This window comes from Aquarana catesbeiana, linkage group LG08 (genome assembly GCF_042186555.1).
Source record: "Aquarana catesbeiana isolate 2022-GZ linkage group LG08, ASM4218655v1, whole genome shotgun sequence".
Taxonomy (NCBI): Eukaryota; Metazoa; Chordata; class Amphibia; order Anura; family Ranidae; genus Aquarana; species Aquarana catesbeiana.
In genome coordinates, this window is record NC_133331.1 from 286,439,226 (window position 1) to 286,456,567 (window position 17,342).

Here is a 17,342-nt window from a genome sequence, read left to right on the forward strand (position 1 = left end):
AATCCACAATCCTGGTTATAAATATTGATCTGAGGTACAACGAAATGTCTGGGAGAGCCAGTCCACCATCCTTTTTTAGTCTATATAATGTTTTCCTATTTATTCTGGCGCTCTTTTTTGCCCAAATGAAACTTCCTATAGCCTTACGGATTTGATTCATTATGGTTCTTAAGGGATATATAGATATCGTTTGGAGTATATAAATGATTTTAGGCAGTATATCCATTTTTACAATGTTTATCCTTCCCATCCAGGAAAAGGTCCCTCTATCATAAAGTTGTAGTGTCTTTGTTATTTTACGTATTAGCGGAAGATAGTTAAGTTCCTGTATCTTATTCATCTCTCTAGGGATAAAAATTCCGAGGTATTTAATTGCCTCCTCCTGCCATTTAAATGAAAAGTTTTTTTTTAGGAGCTCAACCAAAGGAGTTAGACAGAGAAATATTTAAGGCCTCAGATTTATTATAATTCACCTTAAAATTACTCAAATCTCCAAATCTTTTAAATTCTGCTATTAGATTTGGTATAGTCACCACCGGATTTGTGATGTACAATAACAAGTCATCTGCATATACTGACATTTTATAGTCAATCTGCCCTACCTTGATGCCTTTAATGTCATTATTCTTCCGAATCGCTATTAACCACTTCCGGACCGCCCACTGTATATATACGTCATTTTTTTGAAGATGGATATCTCGGTAACGGCAGCAGCTGCTGCCACAACCGAGATATCCATCTTTTCAGCGGGCGGTTCCGTACACGATAATGGTGGTCTCCGCGGCGGGTTTGTATTTCTATCTCTGAAAATCCTTGTTCTAACTGTTCTATATCTGTTGTTGCTAGTGATGGTAATGCTGTGTCTTTGATATATTGTTGTATATTTTCTTGATATCTTATCGGATCTGTATTTGCTAATTGGTTTGGTAAATTATATAGATTATTATAAAAAGTATGGAATGCTTTCAAGATACCTTTTGGATCATATATCATTTCATCATTATCTACTTTGATTTTAACAATGGATGAGGCGTTAATTCGCTGACGTAAAGCTCTTGCCAGTAATTTACCCGGTTTATTACCATGTTGGTAAAATAACGTACGATTTTTATCCCTAATTTGTAATGTCTGCTCATTAAGTAGATTTTGCAGTTCCGTTTTCTTTTCTGTTAATTCTAATAATACTTCTCCAAGAGGATTTTATGCTGAGTTTCCAGTTTAGATATTTCCTTCAGGAGGTGGGTCGTTCTATTCCTTTTTGCCTTTTTTAGTCTAGCCCCATGCTTTATGAATAGGCCCCGAACTACGCATTTCAACGCTTCCCATTGGATCAAAAGGGAGGTAGTATCGCTTATATGATCTTTAGAAAAGTTTATTATTGCCCTCTTTATTTCTGAAACGCATACCTCATCAAATAGCAAATTATCATTCAATTTCCAGGTACCTCTTGAGCTCCTCTCCCTGGAAATATCTAATACTAGAAATATCGGTGCATGATCTGACCATATGGCACTGCCAATTTCAGAGGAGGAAGTCACAGCTACTCCCAGCTGATTCATCAGAAAGAAATCGATTCTGTGATAAGTACCATGAACCTTGGAGTGGAACGTATAGTCTCTTTCCAGGGGATGGAGCGCCCTCCATATATCGACCAGATGATGCTTAGCCATTACTTCCCTAAATTTGACTTTATCCTTAGCCTTCTGCATTATTAATGTTGCTGAAGTATCCCTATCATTATCCAATATAAAATTAAAGTCTCCCCCAATTATCGTAATCCCTTCCGCTTTTTCCATAAGATCTGTGATCAATTGTGCTCCTACTTTAGATTGTCCCTGGTTAGGTAAATATACATTAATAAATGTATATTTCTTACCAAATATTAGGAGCTTAAGAAATATTGCCCTACCGTCTCTATTTCTCCATTCTTCCAAAACCTGATGTGGTAATGACTTATGTATCGCTATAGAGGCTCCTCTCGATTTTGAATATGCGAAGGAGTCATGATACCAAGCGTTATAATATCCCTTTTGCAACTTGGGTATATGGTCCGCCCGAAAATGGGTCTCTTGAAAAAAAATCACATTTACTTTTTGTCTGTGGAAAGAGTACAGAACCTGCGCCCTCTTTGCCGCTGAATTTAAACCTCTAACATTATAAGAGCATATTTTAATTGAGTCCATACGAAAAAGGAGAGAGAAATAAAAGAAAAAGAAAAAAAAAAAAAAAAAGACACAAATCTGTTACCACTCACCCCAATCAACCCAGCCACACAACCTACTTCTACTCACTATCTATTCGACTCCTTCGAGTCTAACCTTACCAAGTAAGTTCCCTAGATTGGGGAATAAAAGGATATCCTCCCCAGGATTGAACGTGCCTAGCCCAGGCTATATTTTTATTATTCCAAAAAAAAAAATAAAAATACCCCACGGTATCAGTTAAAAAAAAAAAAAAGACTCCTCTAATCAGGCATATTATATAAACAGTTATAGCCCATATATCCTTAAAGAAAAAAGATAATTAGAATGAAAAAAAAAAAAAAAAAAAAAACCATGAACCCCCAAAATAGTCCCCCTATCCCACCCAGTAAGTTAAAGAACCTCAACCGGATCAACTATCTAGTGTGATATACAAGATAGTGCACATATAGGAACAACATTTTCATTTTTCTTGCCATAACCCCTACCCCAATATATATCAAGCCTTGTACGAATACCTTCAGTGAAGAAAAAAAAAAAAAAAAAAAAAAAAAAGGGAAAAAAAATCCCCCAACCCCCACGCCCTCCCCACGTCAAATACCAATCAAACCTTATGCATCACTGGTGCCTAGTGAGTTATAGTGGAATATTGCCAAACATAAAAGAAAAACTTGAAAACCCTAAAAAAAAAAAACCCTGTCCCACCCAGTAAAGTGTAAACTTGAGGACAGTCAGCCATATCTACTGTCCAGTGTAGAAAAAACATGAACCCCCAAAATGGTCCCCCTATCCCACCCAGTGGGTTAAAAAACCCTCAACCGCATCAGCTGTCTAAAGTGATACACAAAATACTGCACATATAGGAACACCATTTTCATTTTTCTTGCCTTAACCCCTTCCGCCATATACATCAAACCATGTACCAATACCTTTAGTGAGAAGAGAGGAAAAAAAAAAAAAAAAAAAAAAAGGGGGGGGGGGGAATCTCCCGACCCCCACGCCCAAAAAAAAAACAAAAAAAAAAACAAAAAAAAACACAAAACCCCACCGACCAAACATGATAAAGATAATGTGCATTTAAAAAACTCTGAAAAACTATCAGGAACATATTTTGACTTATAACAAATAATCCATGTCAATCATTTGCAATAAAAAAAAAAAAATTTAGATACCCCACCCACCACCCTACCCTTGTAATTTAATGTGCCTTAATTCTCTCAATATTGGACATGAATAAACCTGTCTTATCTTCTAAATCCACAATACTAAAAAAAAATAAAAAAAATAACCAGAACCAAAAAAACAAAAAAAAAACAAAGCCCCACCGATCAAACATGATAAAGATAATGTGCATTTAAAAAACTCTGAAAAACTATCAGGAACGTATTTTGACTTATAACAAATAATCCATTTCAATCGTTAGCAAAAAAAAAAAAAAAAAAAAAAAGATCCTCACCAACCCAACCTAACAAAATAATGTACAATTTTACTCTAAGAAATTATCAGAAACATATTTTGACTTATAACATATAGTCCATCTCAATCTTAATACTAAGTAACAAATAAAAAGCAAAAAAAAAAACAAAAAAAAAAAACAACATTTTAATTTTTCTTCACTTGAAAACCCAGCCCCAGTATACACCAAAACGTATTCCAATACCTTAAGTGGGAAAAACAAAAAAAAAAAACAAACAAAAAAACAACAACAACAAGGACCCCCCCCCCACCCATCCACCACTAAAGCTCTCTATCTTCCTCTATATTGTCTCCAATCCAATCCCTGATATGAATGTGGCCAGTCCGGCAAATGAATCAGGGGTAATTGCAGAAGTCTAGAAAATTCAGGGAGATCATTAATGTCCTAAAAAAATAACCCTTCGGCCGCCTTGATGAACAATGACCTGGAAAGGAAAACCCCATCTAAATAGGATTTCCCTTTCCCTCAACACATCCAACAATGGTTTCACTGCTTTTCTTCTTATAAGCGTGTATTTTGACAGGTCCTGCAAAAATATAATCTGCGCACCCTCATATTCAAAATCCCGGTGCCGCCGTGCCGCCATCATAATTTTTTCCTTAACCTGAAAAAAATGTATTCTACAAATCACATCTCTAGGTTTTCCTGAATCATTGACTTTAGGGCCTTGGATTCTGTGGACTCTGTCGATCTCTATTTCTGTCTCCCCTGGACGCTCCAGCAATGAATTAAATATATTTTGGAGAGTTTTCCCAAGGTTCTCTACATTCACAGTCTCAGGAAGTCCTCTGACTCTTATATTGTTTCGTCTACTTCTATTTTCGAGGTTGTCCGTGATATTTATTATGTAGCTCAAGTATCGATCGTGTTCTATCTTTTTCTCTTCTAATAAAATCATTTTTTGATCCAGATTTACAATTTTAGTGTCCATGTCTATGATCTTATTTTGCATATCAGTCAGAGATGTTTTCAACGTTTGTATTTCAGATTTATAAGAGGATTCTAATCTGTGTATGTATTTATCCATATCTTCCCTGGTTGGTAGAGCTTTTATATATGTCTGTAAATTCCACATGGGGCCTCCTTCTGCTCCCTCCATATCCATCATAAGAAGCTGTGTGTGCTCACTAGGGCTAATACTTGTTCCATGCTCTACTTCTCCAGCTGGAGATGAGAAATTTAGCTCAGTTAGAATAGAGCTATTTTGTTGATCCTGTGGTTGTTGAAAAAAACCTTTAATATCTGACTTTTGTGCTGATGCGGGTTTAGGGGGATATTTAGCTGACCCCCCCAATGATCCCCTTTTTGTTTTCTGGGAATGCGTGATTTTAGGAGGCATGCTATATTTAAGGTATACAGCTATAAGGGAGTAAAGCTCTCACTTGAACCCAAATTTTACCGCCCTTATTTCACTATGTATACTGTCTCTTTTAGAGTTCGTTTCAACAAATGTAATATTCCTTTACCTCATTTAACAGAACCAAATCAGGTAATGTTCATTAGATCAGATATTAATAAATAAAAAGGCACTTTTTACCTTGCCATATCCGACTTCTTATAGTCTCTAGTAGAGTACCTTGTATATATCTGGAATAATACTATTCCCCACTGCTGTTATGGAGACTCTTGAGAAAAAATCATCCAGGGTTATATCAGTAACATTGTTACCTCTGCACTCCGTGGGGATTAGTTTTTCCCTTTTCTTTTCCTCCTTCTTCTTTCCTTTTTCTTCTGTCTCCACTCCTTCCTTCCTCTCTCAACAAAAAAATAGAAGAGAACTTTCTGCACACGCGGACTCTCCCTCCACCCGGTCTGTGGGATCCCTCTCTCCGAGCGGTTGAATGAACGCGGTGGAGCTCGAATCGGAAGGACTCGGCGGGACTCAGTTTAGCTCGTGCTTTCACGGTGAGACTCGGATCTAGCCGCTCATTCTCACCACTTCCTCCTTCCACAACACCTCGTCCTCGATCGTCCGTGGATCCAATAGCCTAACACCAGGGATTGAGAGCAGGAAAGGGCACAAAGACAGGCAGCTGGCTTGGAGAATTGTTTGTTCAGCAGTGTGCTGTATGGGAGGACTGGGGAGGTCTATGGAATCATTAAAGACATGCAACAGCTGATTGCCTGGGCTAGTGGAGCGAACTCACTGCACGTCCATCCTGGTCAGTTCCTCCTCCCTATTTTTAGTTTTGTGCCGGTAGCACATCTGGTGGGATTACTAACCCATGGTAAGCTTGTCCCCAGTGCAATGTCCCAGCTATGACAAAACAGGGAGGCAATGTTCTAGAAGGACCTTTTGCCAGCCCTACCTCTCACCCTGGGAAGAGATTCTGTGGTTGGGCTGTGTGCCTGGAGAAAGGCCCCAGACCCCTAGAGAATACATCCCCTCCATGAGAAGACTGTGTGCCTAGAGGTAATGCAGACCTAAGAGGTCCTACTAGAATCACCCTGGAACAGAGGAAAACCTGAACCTCCCATTTTATAGCTGCTGCACTCAAAAGGAAGCTGCATGAACATCGGGAGACGAGCTGTTCGATTTCAATTTATCTGGGGTTCAGGATTTCCCATTTACCAGGTGTGGTGAAGAACGGATGTACTGTAATTGCTGCCAGGTGAGGTGCATCTTACATGACCCTCCCCTGAAACATACACAAGCTACTTGAACAAACCTAGAGGCACACAATATGTAATACAAATCGTAATACTAAACAGAGACCATGGAAAAGAACCTATTTTAAGGGGTTCCTTTGGTGTGGTGCATAATAGGGAATTAAAAATGGATTTATCTTCAAGATTGTCCAGAGTGGAGCTTTATTGTACACTATGAAGGCTTAGCGCGATTAAACTCAAAACTGATAATAGCTTATAATCTTCTTGGCACTCTATGACTAGCATATAATTGATGTTACTTCTCATGGAATGGATGTTACTCCTTATATAATGGTTATTATTTATCATATCATTGATGGTACCTGGTGATTATTTCCACAGTGCAGCCCAGACGTCGGAGACCCTCAAATCTTCCATCTGATTCTGAGATCTCCTCATTAATAAAAAATCTTGCCTCCAGTGTGCTCAGAGTTTGGTTTGTAGAGATAGCTGAGCAGAGATCATCACAGCACAGTAATGTCATCTCACAATCATAAAATCTTGTTGGAGAAACAGGAAATTAAAATTGAGATTTTTTAGAAAGCAAGGATAATACACTGGATACAAAAAAAACAGAAAATACATAAAAAAGAAAATACAAAGCACCAACTGGCCTCCAGAACTATACCTCAACATCAATGTAAATAGATTTTTTAAATAAAGCAGCTGCCTCCTGCTGAGGACATGGGGCTAACCAAATGTCCCCATGGGACTTGTCACCCCCTACATCCAACCCCTCCTTTTTTGTGTATGGTCTTCAATGGTTAACAGCTTTAATTTAAATAGTACAATAAAAGGTACATTATCATTATACAGGATTTATATAGTGTCAACAGTTTACAACATGAGGGCAGACAGTACAGTCACAATACAATTCAATACAGGAGGAATCAAATTTTCTAACTTTCGAATTTTCAAACTTTCTGAAAAATTTGTTAAACCCTTCCCAACCAGCCGCCGCAGTTGTACTGCGGCAGGTTGGCCCCCCTGGGCGAAACTACGTTACCTTACGTTGGTTTACCTTTTGACCACCAGGGGGCACCCACGATCGCTCGTGATAGAGCGAGAACTGGGATCTGTGTGTGTAAACAAACAGGTTCTCTCAGGGGAGAGGAGACAGATCGTGTGTTCATACTAAGTATGAACATTGATCTCTCTCTCTGATCCTGGTCAGTCCCATCCCCCCCAGTTAGAACACACCTAGGGAACACAGTTAACCCCTTGATCGCCCCCTAGTGTTAACCCCTTCCCTGCCAGTGACATTTATACAGTAATCAGTGCATTTTTATAGCACTGATCGCTGTATAATTGTCACTGGTCTCAAAAATGTTTTAAAAGTGTCTGATCTGTCCACTGCAATATTGCAGTCCTGATAAAAATCACTGATCATTGTCATTACTAGTAAAAAAAAAAAATTATGAAAATGCCATAAATCTATCCCCTATTTTGTAGATGCTATAACTTTTGCCCAAACCAATCAATATACACTTATTGTGAGTTTTTTTTACCATAAATATGTAGAAGAATACATATCGACCTAAACTGAGGAAAACATTTTTTTTCTTTTTTTTTTAAATTGGGATATTATAGCAAAAAGTAAAAAAGATAATGGGGGTGATTTACTAAGACGAATGCTCTGTGCCGGTTCATACCTTAATTGGTGTGCCGGAAAAGTCATTAACCGAACGTGCGAACCGGCGCACTTTGAAGCGCATAACAATAATAAATATGCAAACTGCAACTTATGCTAGGGTAACTGCGGTTTTCTCATTGATAATGGCGCATGCCCAATAAAATTTGGGTAATTTCATCTCATTGGATGTGTCTTGTTAGGCAATTAGTAGGTGTTCTCAGTTAATTAATCATTTTGATGCTAATCTCATTCCTATTACTTCTAATAGATCTTTGAAATGTGTTTTTTTTTCTATTTTTACCCAAATCTTTCAATACATTACAAAGAACAGAGAAGTGTTTCTAAACCCCAAAAATTAATATTTTCAGATCTTGATCTTTAAAGGTGACCATACACTGCAATCACTTAGATCTTCAAAAAATTAGAGTTAGTGCAAGAGCCTGTTTGATTTCCTATAATTTGAATAAATTGTTCAAGTGCGTCTTCCTATTACCTATTTTGCCGAAATATCGAGTTGTACAGAGATTGGCCAATCAGATTGCATAGTGCATGACCATCTTAAGTGCCAAATTTGGAATGTAGATGTGCCATGACCCTAATCCATGTTCCTAAGGATATTTCTTGGCCATTATACAAGGCACATGAAAAACCACCTTTTTTCATGACATGCTAAAGTGACCAGGAATCTTCAAACTACGGCTCTCCAGCTGTTGTGGAACTACATATCCCATGAGGCATTGTAAAACTCTGACATTCACAGACATGACTAGGCATGATGGGAATTGTAGTTCCTGAACAACTGGAGGGCCGTAGTTTGAAGACCCCTGTGCTAGACCATTATTATGTCTCCAGAATTGGGAGTGTGGCATCTACCCAACTTCTCTCTGCTGGTGGACACAAGAACCTACATCTATAGATATATATTTGGGCAGCACAGTGGTGTAGTGGTTAGCACCTTCACCTAGCAGCAAAAAGGGTCACCCGTTCAAATCCCACCCGCGATACCATCTGCCTGGAGTTTGCATGTTCTCTCTGTGCCTGTGTGAGTTTCCTCCCACACTCTAAAAACATGCTGGTAGGTAAATCTGATCCTGTCTAAATTGGCCCTAATATGTCTGAATGTGTGTTAGGGACCCACACAAACACCACCCCATGTTAAAAAAAATAAGGATCATCTCTTCCTCAGAGAACAGTGAGCAAAGCATGGTGGTGGGAAGAAATTAACAGCAGTACAAGCAACTTCCTGTAGGGGAGTGATGTCATTCCTGTGTGCTGGCCACCGCTTCCAGGAACCAGATATGTGCCATGGGTACATACCTCCGGGTGCATCTCACATACACAGCGGTCGCACATATAGATGCATTTGGCGCATCTAGCTGCAGGAACCCAATTTTTATGGAAATTAATAGTAAAGCAGTTGCAGATTTCCAGGACTGGACTAACAAATGTTTCTAGTGAAAGGCAACTGGTGTTTTCTATTAAACAAGGTCTAAATGGGCCATTGACATGCATCACAGTTGAACATAGGAATGTGTCTTTGCAAAGTTAAACTACGGTAAATTAAATCCTTTCTTATTTTTGCTTGGGGATAGAGTGCAGAGGGATTAGAAGTCTTGTCAGTTTTTGGGGATGTCTGCACCCCTGATAGGGTGAAGACACGTCCAAAATTTTCCATTTTTCTCCTTCAAATGTATTCACTTCCTGTCACATAGCCAAACAGGAAGTGAGGGTAAAACCCTACCACTGTCTTTCCTTAGGGACACACAGGTCAATCTAAATAGTTTCCCCATTAGGTAAATTGCACTCTAGCATTTTGCTCTGTACACCCCAAATTATTAGGTATCTTGAACTTTGGGGTTTATTTACTAAAGGCAAATCCACTTTGCACTACAAGTGCACTTGGAAGTGCAGTTAGTGGAGATCTGAGGGGGACATGCAAGTAAAATAAAAAACAGCATCTTTGCTTCCACATGATTGGATGATAAAATCACCAGTGCTTCCCCTCAGATTGATAGCGAGTACATTTGTATTGCAGAGTGGATTTGCCTTTACTAAACCCCGAAATACCTAATAATTTGGGGTGTACACAACAAAGTACTAGAGTGCAATTTGCCTAATGGGGACACTAGTTAGATTGACCTGTATGTCCCCAAGGAAAGACATTGGTAGGGTTTTACCCTCACTTCCTGTTTGGCTATGTGACAGGAAGTGAAGCCAATTTTCAGAAAAGGGACACAAAGCCCAACCTAAAAAAGACAAGCAGGGGTTCTAACACTCACTTGGTTTCCCTCAAATGGTGACAATTAGAATAGGATTGTCTTCAGCTAGATTTTAGCTCAGTGCTCTAAATCAGTGCTTCTCAACCCTGTCCTCAAGTACCCCCAACAGGCCATGATTGCAGGTTTTCCTTCATCTTGCCCAGGTGCTTTAAATCACTGTCAATGGCTTTGTATTTTGGACAGCTATTTTAGCTAAGATAAATTCCCAAAACATGTCCTGTTGGGGTACTTGAGGACTGAGGCTGAGAACCACTGCGCTATAATGGAAAATTGAATACTTACCGCTCTGTAATTTTCCTTTCCTGGTGACTATCCATGGCAGCATACACACAATCCATGCATATGCTACCATGAAGGCACCAGGAAAGTAGCTTGTAGACAAATCACATCTTTCAGCCTAGTTAGGCTGCAGCTGGGAAATCTGTTGCATGAAAATTAACAAAACACATAAAACATAAAAATTTGCTAGAAATTGTATTGGTCAACAAAACAGGACTTGGAAAAGAGCAAGGAAAGCAACAGACACATGTATGTTAATTTGAGACACTAACAGAATATGGTTTTGAGGTCTGACCATTTTTCAAAGGAAATTAACAGGAGTGCGCCCACAAATAGACATCTATTAAGGATTTAAACAATTAGTCACAACATCTTGAGGAAGATTTTGCAAAATAATGCAGAACAGACAATTAAATGAAAGTGAAAAGTGAAACAATCTACAACATCAAAAATATTTCAGGGGGAAAAATACCCCCCCCCCCCCAAAATATAATAAACCAAAGTAAAAGAAAAAACTTGCTCTAAAACACATCTGTTTTGCAAAGACACAACAAACAAAATACAAAAAGAAAAGACATGTGTTACAAACTCTATAAGGACACACACACCTCTTTGCTGGGTAAGGTAAAGAATGCTATCTGCATGCTTTATATAACATAGGTTTGTGTGCTAATGAGGCAATTGAAAAGACATGCACAGTCCATGAAACACACAAAATGCAAGTTCACCCAATGTAGAGACAGAACTTCAAAGTGGGTACACCTGTTAAGGATGTCCTTAAATTACTAACCCAAAAAACACATTCTCTGAGCATGCCCAGAAACATCCAAGTGCTGTTCACACACAAAAAGAAGAAAAAAAGCAAAGTCCATGAGCATGCCCAGACCAACCCAAATGCAGCTAACACAAAATAAGCCACCCCCTGTCCAAAATTAAGCACATCATCCAGCATGCTACAAAGCTACAGATGGGACAAACACCCCCCAGTACAGGGGGAAAACAAAGAGCCTAACATGGGTAAAAGTTATACAACAAATACCATTGCACTGTATGGGAACTGACTTGTTAATTTTGCTAGTCCCCACTTGGCTGGCCTATCTTCTAGTTATTGGCCTTAAAATGGGTATGGGGGCCCAGGGCCCACCCTAAGGGACATATATCAATGTCACCAATTTGGACAACCCCAAAAACGAAACAAGAAGAAGTGCCTTTAAAATGCTAAATTGCTGAAAAGCTAGAGCTTACTCTGCTTGTAAAGTGGTGCATCTGTAGCATTTATCCAAAATGCTGCTTCAAAGATGTATGGCTTTAGAGAACAGTTACAAATCTATATTGTAGCTGCAAGATTAAAAAAAAGGAAAAAAAATAGCCTGCCCCCTCACAAATACATACAAGGTCAATCCCCATGTGAAAAATCCCACCCCAAACAAAAAAATATTGTGCCACTTCCAAACACTAACAAACCCCTAGCCAAACACACAGCAAGCTAGACCTTAAAAGGGGGGTGGATGCTTGGGGGCAGGAGGGGCTCGGGCACCCCAAATGTCAACCACCTTGTTCCCATATTCACAAGGGCCTCTTCCACACAACCCTAGGCTGGGGTTGTGGGGGGCTGCAGACAGGGGGCTTTACGGAATGTGGAAAGCCCCTTTAAACTAGTGGGTACAAGGTGCCCATCAGTGCCACCTTTCAGTGCCAATCAGTGCCCACCAGTGCCACACGTCAGTGCTCATCAGTGCCCACCAGTGCCACCTGTCAGTGCCAATCATTGCTCATCAGTGCCACCTGTCAGTGCCAATCAGTGCCCACCAGTGCCACCTGTCAGTGCCCACCAGTGCCACCTGTCAGTGCCAACCAATGCCACCTATCAGAGACAATCCATGCCACCTGTCAATGCCAATCAGTGCTGCTAGTCAGTGCCAACCAATGCCACCTATCAGTGCCAATCAGTGCCCAACAGTGCTTGAAATCAGTGTCACCTATCAGTGCTTCTTATCAGTGCCCATCAGTGCTGTCTATCAGTGCCCATCAGTGCTGCCTATCAGTACCCATCATTTTTGCCAATCAGTGCCCATCAGTGCTGCAATGAGTGCCCATCAGTGCTGCAATGAGTGCCCATCAGTGCTGCCTATCAGTGCCACCTATCAGTGACAACCAATGCCATAAATCAGTGCCCATCAGTGCTGCCTATCAGTGCCCACCTGTGCTGCCAATCAGTGAAGTCTGTTAGTGCCAACCAATGCCACCTATCAGTGCCAATCATTGCTGCCTATCAGTGCCACCTATCAGTGCCCATCAGTGTTGCCTATCAGTGCCCATCAGTGCTGCCAATCAGTATTGCCTAGCAGTGCCATCTATCAGTGACAATCAGTGCCCATCAGTGCTGCCTATCGGTGCAGCCTATCAGTGCCTATCAGTGCTGCCTATCAATGCCCATCAGTGCCACCTATCAGTGCTGCATATCAGTGCCCATCAGTGCCAGTGCTGCCTATCAGTGCCAATCAGTGCTGCCAATTAGTGCCAATCAGTACCACCATGCAGTGCCTATCAGTGCTGCCAATCAGTGCTGCCAACCAGTACCGCCTATCAGTGCCGCCGATTCAGTGTCACCTATCAGTGCCAATCAGTGCTGCCTATCAGTGCCTATGAGTGCTGCCTATGAGTGCTTCCAATCAGTGCACTGAGTGCAGGGATGGGCAGTTGACCTCAGCAGCTAGGCACATTGTCTATGGGGGGTTGGCCTGGTGGGGCACAACTGAAATCCATCTGTTTATTAATGCCACATGCCGATCTTTAGTATAATACGTAATCACCACACTACTATTTACAATAAACTACTGGAGGAAAATAAAAAAAGTGTCAGTAAAAGGCCTTCCACTAAGCACTGTTATGTGTTCCCACACCACAAAAAAGTGCAGCACTAACTTACTAATCAATAACAATAATTGTGGAACCCTCCAATGTATGTAAATCTCACTAAACGTCAATATTACCACAATACCGGTGATATGTAACGTCACATATAATACACATCAAACTGAAAAAATAAATAAAAAATGAAACTTAGCAGGGATGGTGGAAACCCCTCCTGTAGATATTTGCCATACAGATTAACTACAAGTGCAATAATTCCAGTGATATGTGATTCCACATGTAATACACATCAAAATGAGAATAAGACCTTTTTTTTTACTTAGCAGGGATGGTGGAAACCCCTCTACAGATAAATGCAATACAAATAATCTTCAAGTGCAATAACTTTTTAGTTGGGAGGTTCACACCATTATAGCACTTTGGAATTTTTGTTGTTTAGATTGTTACACTTAATTTTATATGTTTTAGTTACTATTATAATGTGAATTTTTGTGCTTGAAGTTAATTTTCCACCCTTGCTCATCCATGTCTTTATGGACCTTGCTTTGTGCTCTGGTGTGCAGTCATGTTGGAACAGGAAGGGGCCGTCCGCAAACTGTTCCCACAAAGTTGGGAGCATAAAAATATCCAAAATGTCTTGTTATGCTGATGTCTTAAGAGTTCCCTTCACTGGAACTAAGGGGCCAAGTCCAACCCCTGAAAAACAATCCCCCATCATAATCCCCCCTCCACCAAATGATTTGGACCACAAAGCAAGGCCCATAAAGACATGGATGAGCGAGTTTAGGGTGGAGGAACCTGATTGGCCTTCACATTAAAGTGGAGACTGGGAGCCAGGCCTTCTCATCCAACATCAGTGCCTAGCCTCACAAATGCTCTTCTGGAAGAATGGTCAAACATATCCAATAGACACTCCTAAACCTTGTGGATGGCCTTCCCACAAGAGTTGAAGCTGTTATAGCTGCAAAGGGTGGGCCAACCCAATATTGAACCCTATGGACTAAGACCGGGATGCCATTAAAATTTATGTGCATGTAAAGGCAGGCGTCCCAATACTTCTGGTAATACAGTGTGTATGTGTATATATATATATATATATATATATATATATATATATATATATATACGCATGTTACATAGTTACATAGTTACATAGTAGGTGAGGTTGAAAAAAGACACACGTCCATCAAGTCCAACCTGTGTGTGATTATGTGTCAGTATTACCTTACATATCCCTGTATGTTGCGGTCATTCAGGTGATTATCTAATAGTTTCTTGAAGCTATCAATGCTCCCCGCTGAGACCACCGCCTGTGGAAGGGAATTCCACATCCTTACCGCTCTTACAGTAAAGAACCCTCTACATAGTTTAAGGTTAAACCTCTTTTCTTCTAATTGTAATGAGTGGCCCCGAGTCTTATTAAACTCTCTTCTGCGAAAAAGTTTTATCCCTATTGTGGGGTCACCAGTACAGTATTTGTAAATTGAAATCATATCCCCTCTCAAGCGTCTCTTCTCCAGAGAGAAGTTCAACGCTCGCAACCTTTCCTCATAACTAAGATCCTCGAGACCCTTTATTAGCTTTGTTGCCCTTCTTTGTACTCGCTCCATTTCCAGTACATCCTTCCTGAGGACTGGTGCCCAGAACTGGACAGCATACTCCAGGTGCGGCCGGACCAGAGTCTTGTAGAGCGGGAGAGATAACGTTTTATCTCTGGAGTTGATGCCCCTTTTAATACATGCCAATATTCTGTTTGCCTTATTAGCAGCAGCTTGGCATTGCATGCCATTGCTGAGCCTATCATCTACTAGGACCTCCAGGTCCTTTTCCATCCTAGATTCTCCCAGAGGTTCTCCCCCCAGTGTATAGATTGCATTCGTATTTTTGCCACCCAAATGCATTATTTTACATTTTTCTACATTGAACCTCATTTGCCATGTAGTCGCATGTGTGTTTGAGCTTTGGGGTGCACATCCTAATGCAATAGGCTGCGCACAGCTATGCACAAGGGAATATGCTGTATGATGTAAACTTGAAGGTCCTCCATAGAGAAGCTATGTTATGTTCTTAAAAAAGTGTCGGGGGATGGTGTGATCTGTACTGCCCTCCCCAATTAGTCTCCTATATTCACCAAAACGTCCCTGGACAGTGCATATTGTCCGGCTCACGTAAAGGTGACCACAGGGGCCTGTGAGGCAGTAGATCACGTATTTGGTGGCACAGGACAAAAAAGAACTGGTTAACCACTTAAGGACCGAGCCTCTTTTTGAGATTTGTTGTTTAAAAGTTAAAAACAAGTTTCTTTGCTAGAAATTTATTAAGAAGCCCCAAACATTTTTTCTAACACCCTAGAGAATAAAATTTCAGTCGTTGCAATACTTTCTGTCACACCGTATTTGCACAGCGGTCTTACAAGTGCACTTTTTTTTGGAAAAAATACACTTTTTTGAATTAAAAATAAGACAACTGTAAAGTTAGCCCATTTTTTTTATATTGTGAAAGATAATGTTACGCCGAGTAAATTGATACCCAACATGTCACGCTTCAAAATTGCGTCCGTGCGTGGAATGGCGACAAACGTTTACCCTTTAAAATCTCCATAGGCGACGTTAAACAAATTCTACCGGTTGCATGTTTTGAGTTACAGAGGAGGGCTAGGGCTAGAATTATTGCTCTCGCTCTACTAATCGCGGCGATGCCTCACATGTGTGGTTTGAACACTGTTTTCATATGCGGGTGCTACTCATGTACATGTTCGCTCCTGCACGCGAGCTCGGCGGGACAGGGCGGGTTTAAAAAATTTTTTATTATTATTTATTTTACCTTTAATTTTTAATTTTTACACTGTTCTTTTAAAAAAAGTGTCACTTTTATTCCTATTACAAGGAATGTGAATATCCCTTAATAATAGAAAAAAAAAAGCATGACAAGACGTCCTAAATATGAGATCTGGGGTCAAAAAGACCTCAGATCTCATATTTACATTAAAATCCAATTAAAAGAAAAAAAAATTTGTCATTTAAAAAAAATGGCCCTTTAAGAGCTATGAGCGGAAGTTACATTTTGATGTCGCTTCCGCTCAACAATGTTATGGAGATGGGTGGAGGCCATCTTCCCCTCACTCATATCCATACCCAACAAGGAGCAACATCCAATCGCCTCCGCCACGGCAGGGAGCACCGGAGCGCGGCTGGATGGGGCCTCTCCCGCCCTGATAAAAGTGATCTCATGGCAAATCCGCTGCAGAGACCACTCTTATCGGAAAGCGGACCGCCGGCCGAAGAAGAGGATACCAAGGTTATGGCAGCTAGCTGCTGCCATAACAATGATGTTCCTCTTCAAAGTCAGGACATATATCGGCGTGCGGCGGTCTGTAAGTGGTTAAATACATTTTTTAGACCATGATTGACAAATTTGCAAATTTTATATTTAAATTTCCTACATTGGAACATCCCCACTATGTTATAGAAGATGGCTAGAGAGTCAGATGTAGTTTTTTTTGGAGGGGGTAATTTACTGGGGAAAACCTGTTTTTCATATTTGGACTTCAGCGAGGTAGTTGGATTTGTTCTGTAGGACTATGCCACCTCCCTCAGCCTGTCTGACAACAAATTCATTATTCTCAGCTAGAGATTTTAAGGATCTTCTCTGCAGGTTGGTGAGGTTAAGGGGTCAGAAGAATGAGCTGTGGAACAAAATTCAAGAATATCTGTAAAAGTGACTTGGTAGACGGTATCAATAAATGACACTTTAGCATGAACTGCATTGAAAGTGGATGGGGGGGAAATCAGTATGTACTATGGGGATGTCCATAGAATCAGAAGGGAGTGTAAGGTCAGTTGAGCATGTATCAGACCATAACTCCTCTAATATATGTAAGGCCGTATTGTCATCATCACTTCAGGGGGCTGACATCAGCTCAGGAACAGGTGTGGGGTTATATGTTTTGA

At 40.4% G+C, this 17,342-nt stretch overlaps 1 protein-coding gene across 4 annotated transcripts in view; it reads right to left on the reverse strand.

Moving 5' to 3' along the window:
• The window catches only part of LOC141106563 (NACHT, LRR and PYD domains-containing protein 3-like), a 92,366-nt gene that overhangs the window by 15,903 nt on the left and 59,121 nt on the right, over positions 1-17,342 (reverse strand). For 3 of the 4 annotated variants that reach the window (XM_073597431.1, XM_073597430.1, XM_073597429.1), the window contains one exon: positions 6,651-6,827. The exons of the other annotated variant lie outside the window; for it this stretch is intronic. In XM_073597431.1, the coding sequence (XP_073453532.1) occupies positions 6,651-6,827 (177 nt within the window). The remainder of the gene's footprint in view (positions 1-6,650; positions 6,828-17,342) is intronic. 4 annotated transcript variants of the gene reach the window in all.